General features: G+C 43.3%; 1 protein-coding gene across 1 annotated transcript; it reads right to left on the bottom strand.

Annotated features, from left to right (window-relative positions):
• Nucleotides 1-4082: 4082 nt before the first annotated feature.
• On the bottom strand, nucleotides 4083-5597 carry LOC145045725 (zinc finger BED domain-containing protein RICESLEEPER 2-like). Its single transcript, XM_078994047.1, has 5 exons — nucleotides 5545-5597; nucleotides 5005-5455; nucleotides 4584-4881; nucleotides 4160-4476; nucleotides 4083-4097 (listed from the first exon to the last, which is right to left on the bottom strand). The coding sequence occupies exons 1-5, from the start codon at nucleotides 5595-5597 to the stop codon at nucleotides 4083-4085; spliced, it is 1134 nt and encodes a 377-aa protein (XP_078850173.1).
• Nucleotides 5598-10515: the final 4918 nt, after the last annotated feature.

Below are 10515 nucleotides of genomic sequence, written 5' to 3'. Positions count from 1 at the left end.
GATGATTTTAGCCATGTTTGGGTGATTGGTGGGGTTGACGGACGTCCCAAATGATATTCTTCCAGATCTATGGTCCTCTTGAGCTCTTTTGGCATAAAGGTGTCAACTTTATGGTCATAAGGGCTTCACGTATTCATTAAGTACTTCTTTTGGTCTCTTTTAAACTTTTGAGCTTCTTCTAAGTATGAATAAGTGTAAAGTTGGAAAGTTTACATGGCCATCTAGCCTCATATGGTCAGATCTGCATCTTGGAGTTGTGTCCTTGTAAAACAAGTGCTTAATGATTAAGTCCTTACCCTTCTAAGTTTAGGGTTTGGGTTTTGAACCCAATTTGGTGGTTCTTAGGGGTAAGATTGGAAACTTTACCCTTTTTAGGGCCATTTCAGTTAAGATCTAAGTGGGAGAAGCTATTAGTTTCGAATATATCGGCTTAATGGGTTAGGTTGTTTGGTCTCAGGTGAACTCGAAGAGTTGTTTTGGTTTTTCCCGTTTTGGAGTTTGTGTGGGTCCACTCGGCAAGTTGGATCGGGTTCTTCCTGACTTTGCAGTTGTCAGAGGAACTCGACAAGTTGAAGGACAACTCGGCGAGTTGGGTCAACTCAGGCCGTTGACCTTGCCTTTAAATTATGCATTTGATCGATTTTGTCCCACAGGGTGTTTGAAGCAATCTGAATTGGAAATGTGGGCTTAGGATAAGGCCCGTATAGGATTGGGCCCAATTTAGAAAATTGGGCTATTAGTGGGCTTTCATGGATTTTGTGGTTTTGGATATTGTTGGTTTTGGGCTTGGGCCTTAGTTATGTATCTTATTGGGCTGGGGGTAAAATGGTTATTTTACCCCAAGTATGGATTTTGGATCATGGTTTGGAACCCAATTGCTAATTGGGTTATATTTCGGTATTGTTAGCTCGAGGAGTTGTCAGGGCAGCAGTTAGGTATTTCTTGTAGTGAGTTTCAGCATTCGAGGTGAGTTTCCTTACCAAGTTTAGCGGGTTGAAGGCCCCAATGTCGGTCCATGTTATGTTATGTTGATAGAATGCTAATTGTCTTCGTGACTCTTGCATGTACCTATGTTTATATGCTAGTGGAATAAGGTCCAATGTCGGGCGTAGCCCGATGATTATCTGTATGCTATGTATATTATATGTGTATGTGTTTATATGCTTTCTGAGCTCAACTCGATGACCGGGTGGGGTCTGATGACCGGGCGGGGCCCATTGTATATTTACTGTATGTTTGCTATGTGGTATCTCGGGGAACTCACCAAGCTTTATGCTTACGGTTTTCAATTTATATTCCAGGTACTCTAGTTTTCATGTAACATCCGGACTCCTAGGTATCTTATTTTATGCTTTAATATTGAGTTTTGGAGAGAGACTCGGCGAGTAGGCACTCAGACTCGCCGAGTAGGAGCGCGGATGGTCAGACTTATTTAATGGTGGATTCGGCAAGTCTATTCGTGGACTTGGCGAGCCCACTCTATTTAATGAAACCCTAATCCGCGGGGTTTGAGACCTATTTAAAGGGGCTTATAGCCACCATTTGCGACTACCAGGCCCCTGAGAGGAACCCTTAGAGATCCAGAGTGTTTATAAGGAAGAAGAGGTCATTCTTGATCTTTGTGTGGGTGTTTTTGCAAAAAGAAGGTGGACAAGGCAAGAGGGAACTAAAGAGGGCGATATTATGTGGATTTCAAAGGCTAGGAACTTCATTATAAGGTATATATTTAGATCCTTCTTCAGTTTGGTGTTAATCTTTGAGAGTTAGGGTTTCTAGCCCCTTTAAAGTATGGATTGTGGTGCAATTGGTCCCTCCTTGTGTTGAGACTTTGGATCTTGATCCAAAGTGGTCCAGAGACCATAACTCTTCGATCTTTATGAGTGTCATTGGGAGTTAAGAGCTTAGGATGGCATTTTGGGGCCATTTCTTCAAATAGAGCCATTAGGTCTTTGCATGGGCATCAAGATCCAAACTTTACGTGTTTATTTTGCTTAAGTAGGCCATATCTATGGGTTAGTGGAACGGATCTGACCTCAGGATGTCATTTGAGTTTGAGCATGGCTTGAACTCGCCGAGTCCAAGAACAAACTCGGCGAGTAGGATGGGTTTTCCCCATAAATCGCACAGATGGTAACTCGCTGAGTTGGGGAAGTGACTCAGTGAATCATTTGGGATTTTGAGGTCGTGAGTTCATGGTTGAACTCACTGAGTCAAAATAGGGCACTCAACGAGTCTGGTCAAAGGGTTGACCGTTGACTTTCATTGACTTTTAGGGTTTGGTCAACTTTAGAGTATCTGAGCCTTAAGAGGGGTAAAATGGTCTTTTACCCTCCTGAGAAATGCTAAGAGAGGGATTGGTCTAGCCTTGGGAAATGTGTTGATGCTGAGTGTTTATTTCGTATGATTAGGCGGAGGCTAGATCCTATTTCACGGAGTCCGAGATTTCTGAGTTACCGAGTTACACAAGGTTAGTCTTCCCACTATATGTTACCTAGAGTGGTATTATGCTTTGACCGGAAGGTCTTATGGGCTATGTATGAGATTGTATGCGATATATGCGATTATGTGTTATGTGTTGTATGTATGATATATAATTGTATAGACCGGACCGGAGGGTCCAACAATTCAGATCGGGCTGGAGGGCCCAACGAGCTATGACCGAACCAAAGGGTCCAACGAGCTATGGGACCGGAGGGTTCCGCTGAGACACATCGACCAGAGGGTCGTACAGTAGCCTCGAGTGGCGTATGTGTTATATGTAGTATTTTTGGGGAACTCACTAAGCATTTATGCTTACAGTTGTTGTGTTATGTGTTTTAGGTACTAGCGAGGACCGTGGGAAGACGCCGACGTGACCCGTACACATCAGTGAATGGATTTGATTTTTGTGATCTTGGGATATGTTATGTTTTGATAACTATTGTTGAATACTTTTGAGAATATTTTTATATAAATTTGGTTGTTGAAAAATGAAAAAATTGTTTTGAAAATCTCATCGTTACAAGTTGGTATCAGAGCCTTGGTTTGAGGGACTCGGATGCACCTTCGGGCGTATCTGAACTCAAACTGAGGATTTGAGAAATTTTCAACAAATAAGAACTGATTTTTCTAAAAAGAGCAATAAGTTTTGAAACAACCAGAGTGGAGTAGTGTGTACTATTAGCCAGCGCCCGAACGGTGAATCCCCAAAATACCCTTACATTATGTGTTATGAGAATATGATATGTTATGTTATGCATGAGAGAGTAGGCTAGGTACTCATATTAGGACTAGAGTGGCCTGATTTGTGATGCCTTAACTTAGGAGATTACTGCTGCTATGAGATGCCTTGAGAGTGAGTATGTAGCAGTTAGGAGCTTATGAGAGGTCTATCGGAGGTAGGAATGGCAATGGGGCGGGTTCGGGGCGGGGCATGGTGTCCCAAACCCGAACCCGATTTTTACATATGTACCCGATACCCGATGGGTTTCTTATCGGGGCGCCCCGTCGGAGCTGAAACTTTCCCCGAACCCGACCCTAAACCTGAAACCCGATAATTACTCGATAACCCGACCCTATAACCCGAAATATGGCAGAAAAAAAAAAGAAGGAAAAACTACAAATACATAATAATACATTAAGACGTTGCATAGGCTTAAAATACCAAATAAGTTCTTAAATCATTTAACCAAATAGAAATTACTAATAGTCTAATATTGTAACATCAACCAACCAACGAAAACATCCAAGTACACAACATGAAAAACTAATTCATCACAATAATACATTACCAATTAACATTAAAACAAAGTTACAAACTCAAAATCAAACAAAATCATCCAAACTTGTTGTCCCGCTTTCTTTAGTGTTTTCCTACAAAATATTAAACAAACTCAAAATCAAACAAAATCATGGAAACGATATAAAATTAATATTTTTAGAAGTGTCGTTTTACCTCTTCCACATCATAATCAAATTCAACAGAACGACAATATGCCTCGGTCTCTTCAGAACAAGTTGCTGCATAAAATTAATATTATTAGTATGCAAAAAAAAATCACAATTTCATATAATTAATATAAAATAGTATACTACCTCGAATTTCATTCAACAACCAACTTTGAGCACACATTAAAGCCTCCAATGTCTTTGGATGAAGTCGACTACGATGAGGACTTACTAATCTTCCACTAGTGCTGAAAGTTGATTCCGAGGCAACAGTGGAAACAGGAATAGCTAATATATCTTTAGCTATCCTTTGTAGTGTCGGGTACTTAATCCCATTTGTTTTCCACCATGCCAACAAATCAAGTTCCATATCTTTAGGCAACAATTTCTCCTTCAAGTAGTTATCCAACTCACTCATACCTCCTGATTCATCATCATCTCTAGTAATAGAAGCAATATCCGATAAGAGCTTTTTGAGTCCAACACGATGACCGGAAGAGATACTAGAACCAAATGAAGATGAACCAGAAACTGAACCACCATAAAAACCTAATGTTTATTATAAAAATGTTAATAATTTAAGATATGATCTATTTATTATACAAACAATAAGAAGAATATAATACCTTCACTCTTCCTTTTTTAAGATGCATTACTTGACTCGTATTCTTGAAACAAAGTTTGGACAAATGCCTCCAAATTTTGAAATTCAATCTTTGCCTTTTCTTCTCCATAAAGCACAGGAAAAAGTAACTCCACAAACTTTAATTTGTATCGTGGATCTAAAACCGCTGCCATTCCCATTATCCCATGAATTACAGACCAATACTTATTGAACTTAGAAACCATTTGGTCAGCCATCATCTTAATCTCCTCAATAGGAGATTTCGTCCACTCATGCAAAGAATACCCAATCTCACATATCAAAGGAAAGAAAACATTAGTTGTAGGATACTTTGAACCAGAGAACATAACAGTCACCTCATAAAAAAGTTGTAATCTATCACAAATCTCACTAGCCAACTCCCAATCGTTTTCTGTAGGAAAACATGTATACTATGAGTCTCTTGTCTTTACCCGATCGAAAACCTCTTTGTAGCTTATAGAAACACTCAACATCAAGAATGTAGAGTTCCACCGTGTCTTGAAGTCAAGTATCAACTTCTTTGAGTATGGTATTCCCAACTGTTCTGCTGCTGTCACAAAATTTTGCTCCCTCTTTGGTGATGCAGACCAAAATGCAACACTCTCTCTGATTCTCTCAATCTCAAATTTAATGAGAGATAAGCCATCTTGGACAATAAGATTGAGAATATGTGCGCAGCAACGCATATGAAAAAAATCACCATTCATCATTAGTGATTTTAGAGGAAGTTTCTCTAATAATATCCTGATAATTGCATCACTCGTGGTGCAATTATCCACAGTAAGAGTTGACACTTTCCTATCAAGATTCCAATCACACAAAGTAGCATAAAGTATGTCGGCAAGAACATCAGATGTATGCGGACAAGGCACGTAAATAAACCTGTTTAAGAATATATATAAATATATATGTTAATATTAACATATAAATAATAAGTACGTATAAATTGTAGTTAAATAAGTATAATATACCTCATAATTCTGCTTTGCAAGTTCCAGTTTTGATCTACAAAATGTGTTGTCATTGCCATAAATCCTTTTTTTGATGATTAGATGTCCACATATCAGTAGTAACTGCAATTCTGCTTTTGGTCTTTGCTAACAAACTCATAGTTTTATCCCTTTCGTAATCATAAATTCTTTTGATGTCGTCCTTGATGGTGTTTCGACAAGGAACCTTAAACAAAGGTTGAAGACCTCCCACAAACTTCCTAAATCCATGTTGCTCTACAATTGAAAGTGGATACTCATGCACAATAATCATTTAAGCCAAATCCTTCCTAGAAGTATCAGCATTAAATGTATAGTTTGAAACATGCGTTGTAGTACCATCTAATTTCTTTTTTTCTTGCACCAAGATAGATTGACGAATATCTGGATAAGGTTTGTGTAAACAACGCTGCTAATGTGCAAGTAAATGTTTTGTGCCATTCTTGCTATCTGCACCCAACACTTTAGAGCAATGTTTACATCTTGCTTTAACTTCATCATTCAATTTAAATTTTATAAAATGTTGCCATGTCGGTGAACGTGTTGCCCTTTTTGAACCAACAACTTCATCTCCATCTTCATCAAAAATTGTATCATTAATATTTGTTCCATCTTGTTGATCCACAGAATCAATATTTTGTTGATTAGAACCCGAACCTCCCACATCTTGACTACTTGCAGTTGGAGCATGATTTTGACTAGTTGAATTCATATTTCCTGAAAAATATTAGTTTACCTATCAGGACATTATTCTTAACCACACAAATGAAAAAGATACAGCGATACAGGGTCACAGTGAGCGATTGAAGAGAAATTACTTTACAGATTCTAAAGGTTCAAAAATCAAAACGTTATTCAGATTTCTAAATAAGAAATTGATTTTAAGAAATTGATTTCAAGTGAGCGATACAGGGTCACAGGGAGCCTCCCAAAACGTTATTCAGATTTCACAGTGAGCGATTGAAGAGAAATTACTTTACAGGGAATGAACGATACAGATTACAGTAGGACTGTAGGACATATATTCTAATTGATTTCAAGAATCCAAATTACCACAAGGAATGAAAAAGATACAGGGTCACAGTGAGCGATTGAAGAGAAAGATACAGGGTCACAGTGATCGACGATTACACATACAGGGTCAATCTTTACCACAAGGAATCGACGATTATATATGCTCAATTTCAAGATAAATGAAGAGAATTAAAGAAAGATGCGATCGTTACCTGTGATTGTTTCTTGTGCGTGACAGCGTGAGCGTCACTGTGGGGCTCGATCGAAGACAAATTTGTTCGATTTGTGGGTTGCATCGATCGAAGACAAAGTCGCACTACGAGTCGTAGCTTGCGATTTGATTTCAGTCGATTTGGTATGTCAACTGGACAATTTGGAATGTCGGCTCTCGATCTCGGCTGTAACCTAGAAGAGTATGAGTAGATTAGTAGAAGACGAAGAGAAGAGTGAGAAGTCAGAAGTGTGATTTGTGAATGAGTTTTGTAACTTTGTTAGGGCTGAAGTGTAGTATTAATATATATATATATATATATATATATATATATATATATATATATATATATATATCCGGGGCGGGGCGGGGCGGGGCATACACAACCCACTCCCTGACCCGAACCCAGAAAAAATACCCGATAAGAACCCGATACTCGGCCCGATACCCGATAGTACTGACTCGACCCGACCCGAAAACTTCGGGAATCGGGTTTTCCCGTCGGGTTTGGGTTTTTTTGCCATCCCTACCTCCGAGATACGGCACCCACACCCTACGGTGCAGTGTCAATAATCCTCGGCTATCATAATCAAAGGAGTTGACTTGACCCACTATTCGCTCGCTCTTCCGATGTTCCTCCTTCATAGCCTCCTGATGAGCTTCCCGAATCTGCTCTAACAGTGGGGTCACCACCGTCATCCTCATACACACATCCCTGATCGGTGCCGCCTTACGGGTAAGCGCATTGGCCACCACGTTGGCCTTCCCCAGGTGGTAAAGGATCTCGCAATCATAATCCTTCACCACGTCCAACCACCGACACTGCCTCATGTTCAGATTCGGCTGATCCATGAGGTGCCTCAAACTTTTGTGGTCCGTGTAAATGGTACATCGAACCCCGTAGAGGTAATGCCGCCAAATCTTGAGGGCGAAGACCACCGCCCCCAACTCTAAATCATGCGTCGGGTAGTTCGCCTCGTGAGGCTTCAGCTGCCTCGAGGCATAAGCAATGACATGACCCTTCTGCATCAATACCGCGCCTAAACCCGAGATGGATGCATGACAATATACCACAAAATCCTCTACGCCCTCAGGCAGGGCTAAGATTGGCACCTCGCACAATCTCTCTCTCTCAAAATCTTGAACGTTGCTTGCTGCTCAAGCCCCCATCAAAAGACCACGACCTTCCTAGTCAACCGTGTCAGGGGTACGACTATCTTGGAGAAATCCTGAATGAATCTCCGATAGTAGCCTGCTAATCCTAGGAAACTCTGAATCTCGGATGGAGACTTCGGAACCTCCCATCTCATCACGGCCTCCACCTTGGTTGGGTCTACTGAAATCCCATTCTGGTTGACGAGGTACCCAAGAAACTGCACCTCGCGCAACCAAAACTCACATTTGGAGAACTTGGCGTACAAGCTCTCCCTCCTTAAGGTTTCCAAAACCTCTCTCAGATGCTCCTCGTGCTCCTCCTGTGTCTTAGAATAAACCAAGATGTCATCAATGAAAACTATCACAGACCAATCCAGCATCGGTCTACACATGCGGTTCATGAGGTCTATGAATGTGGCAGGAGCATTGGTGAGCCCAAGCGGCATCACCACGAACTCATAATGGCCATAACGTGTCCGAAACGCGGTCTTCTGCAGATCCTCCTCTTTGACCCTCATCTGATGATATCCTGAGCGCAAATCGATCTTGGAGAACCAAGATGCTCCCTGCAACTGATCAAAGAGGTCGTCAATCCTCGGGAGCGGGTAACGGTTCTTCACCGTCACCTTATTCAGCTCTCGGTAATCTATACACATCCGATGCGACCCGTCCTTCTTCTTCACAAACAGGATCGGGGCTCCCCAGGGTGAACTGCTCGGTCGAATAAATCCCTTGTCTAGCAGCTCTTGTAGCTGCGTAGATAACTCCTGCATCTCGGGAGGAGCCAACCGATAGGGTGCCTTGGCTATCGGAGCCGCACCAGGAACTAGGTCGATCATGAACTCTACCTGACGCTCCGGAGGTATTCCAGGAAGCTCCTCCGGGAACAAATAGGTGCAGTCTCGCACCACTGGAACCTCGCTCACCGTCGCCTTACCTGTCTCCTGGGTATCCAAACCATACACGACATATCCCGCGTAACCCTGCTGAAGGTAGCGCCTAGCTCTCGCTGCTGAACATAATGTAGGTCCATGCTGCGGCCCCTCGCCGTGGATTACCAACTCTCCCCCACTTGGGGTCCTGATCCGCACTAACTGTTGTGCGCAATCTATCACCGCCCCATTAGGGTTCAACCAATCCATGCCTATAATCACCTTGTACCCCCGCAAAGGGATAGGAACCAAATCCACCAAGTAGCGCTCCTCAAATAACCTTAGGACACAATCCCTGAATACTGTTGATGCTCGCACCGATCGATCATCGGTAATCTCTACCTCTAAAGGGAAATCCAACATGCCCGAAGACTCAGTAAACCACTTGCTAAGCGCAAGGGAAACAAATGATCGGGTGGCACCCGAGTCAAACAACACCTAAATAGGAATACTGTTCACATGGAACGATCCCGTCACCACATCGGGTGCGGCGCGTGCCTCCTCTGTCGTCAGCTGAAATGCCCGACTCCTCACCACTGGAGCCTCTGCCTTGCCCTGCCAGCCATCTGTAATCCGCAGGGTAGCTGGAGCCGGTGCCTTAACCGATGCTGATACTGTCAACTGGGGGCAATTGGCCTTCTTCTGGCCCCTCTGGTTGCAGTGAAAACACAGCAACTCCGATGTCTGAATCATAGGTGTAGGGGCGGTAAAATCCCTGCTGAAGTGCCCTAACTTGCCCCACTTGTAGCAGCCTGAAGATCCTAACTTGCATGTTCCCTCGTGCATCTTGCCGCATTTCCTGCAGCGACCCCGCCCCTTTTGGCCTTTCGGCCCCGCATCTGTTCCCTTGGGCTTCTTCCCCGAAGCCCCCGTAACATGTCCATCCTCCTCCTTCCTCTTCCAAATATGCTCCAAATCTATCTCCCTCTCCCTTGCCCTGGCAATCATAGAGTCCAGGGTAGGGCAAGCTGCAAAACTGACATACTCCCGAATATCAGCTCGTAGCATGTCATGATAGCGGGTCCTCCTTATATCCTTGTCACCCGCGTACTGGGGCACCAGAAACGCCCTCTTCCGGAACTTGGCGGTGATCTCCGCCACAGTCTTCGTCGTCTGTCTCATATCTAGGAGCTCCCTGGCCAGCTGCTGAAGCTCGTCAGCCGGTGCAAACTCTGCCCTGAACCTGGTCACGAAGTCCGACCAGGTCATAGCCTCGACAGCCGAGGCTCCTAACGAGTCACCAACGGACTCCCACCAATCCCTAGCTCGATCCCTCAAACATCCTGCTGCATATCTCACCTTCGACCCCTCAGGGAAGAAGCTAGTCAACTGTACAGACTTAATGTCTGCAATCCATCATCTGGCAGCTATGGGGTCCTTTGCCCCGTGAAAATCCGGCGCACCACTGCCCCGGAAGTCCTTGAAGGACAATGTGCGGGATCCTGACTGGCCAGATGCCATGTCGCTCCTGAATGCCCTGAGGTGATCCTCCATCATCTCCAATATCCCTTCCTTGATCGACCGAAGATAATGGGGGTCGACTCAAGGATGCCTCTAGTGATTTCTGTCGTGATGAACTCGTGTAGCCCCTCATCTACTGGCTCAGAACGTGATCCCGAACCCGATCCCTCTCCTGTACTG

This window comes from Lactuca saligna, chromosome 5 (assembly GCF_052625555.1).
Source record: "Lactuca saligna cultivar CGN05327 chromosome 5, ASM5262555v1, whole genome shotgun sequence".
Taxonomy (NCBI): domain Eukaryota; kingdom Viridiplantae; phylum Streptophyta; class Magnoliopsida; order Asterales; family Asteraceae; genus Lactuca; species Lactuca saligna.
The sequence above is the reverse complement of the archived record's forward strand: the minus strand, read 5'-3'. Positions and strand labels throughout refer to the sequence as shown.

What these genes read in the sequence shown, in the direction of transcription:
- LOC145045725 (XM_078994047.1), bottom strand. Translation starts at nt 5,597, where the DNA reads ATGACAACACATTTTGTAGATCAAAACTGGAACTTGCAAAGCAGAATT. An exon ending in ACAAAGAGGTTTTCGATCGG is followed by an intron (nt 4,882 to 5,004) that starts GTAAAGACAAGA and finishes TCTGGTTCAAAG; the next exon opens with TATCCTACAACTAATGTTTT. An exon ending in GTTTCAAGAATACGAGTCAA is followed by an intron (nt 4,477 to 4,583) that starts GTAATGCATCTT and finishes AATAAACATTAG; the next exon opens with GTTTTTATGGTGGTTCAGTT.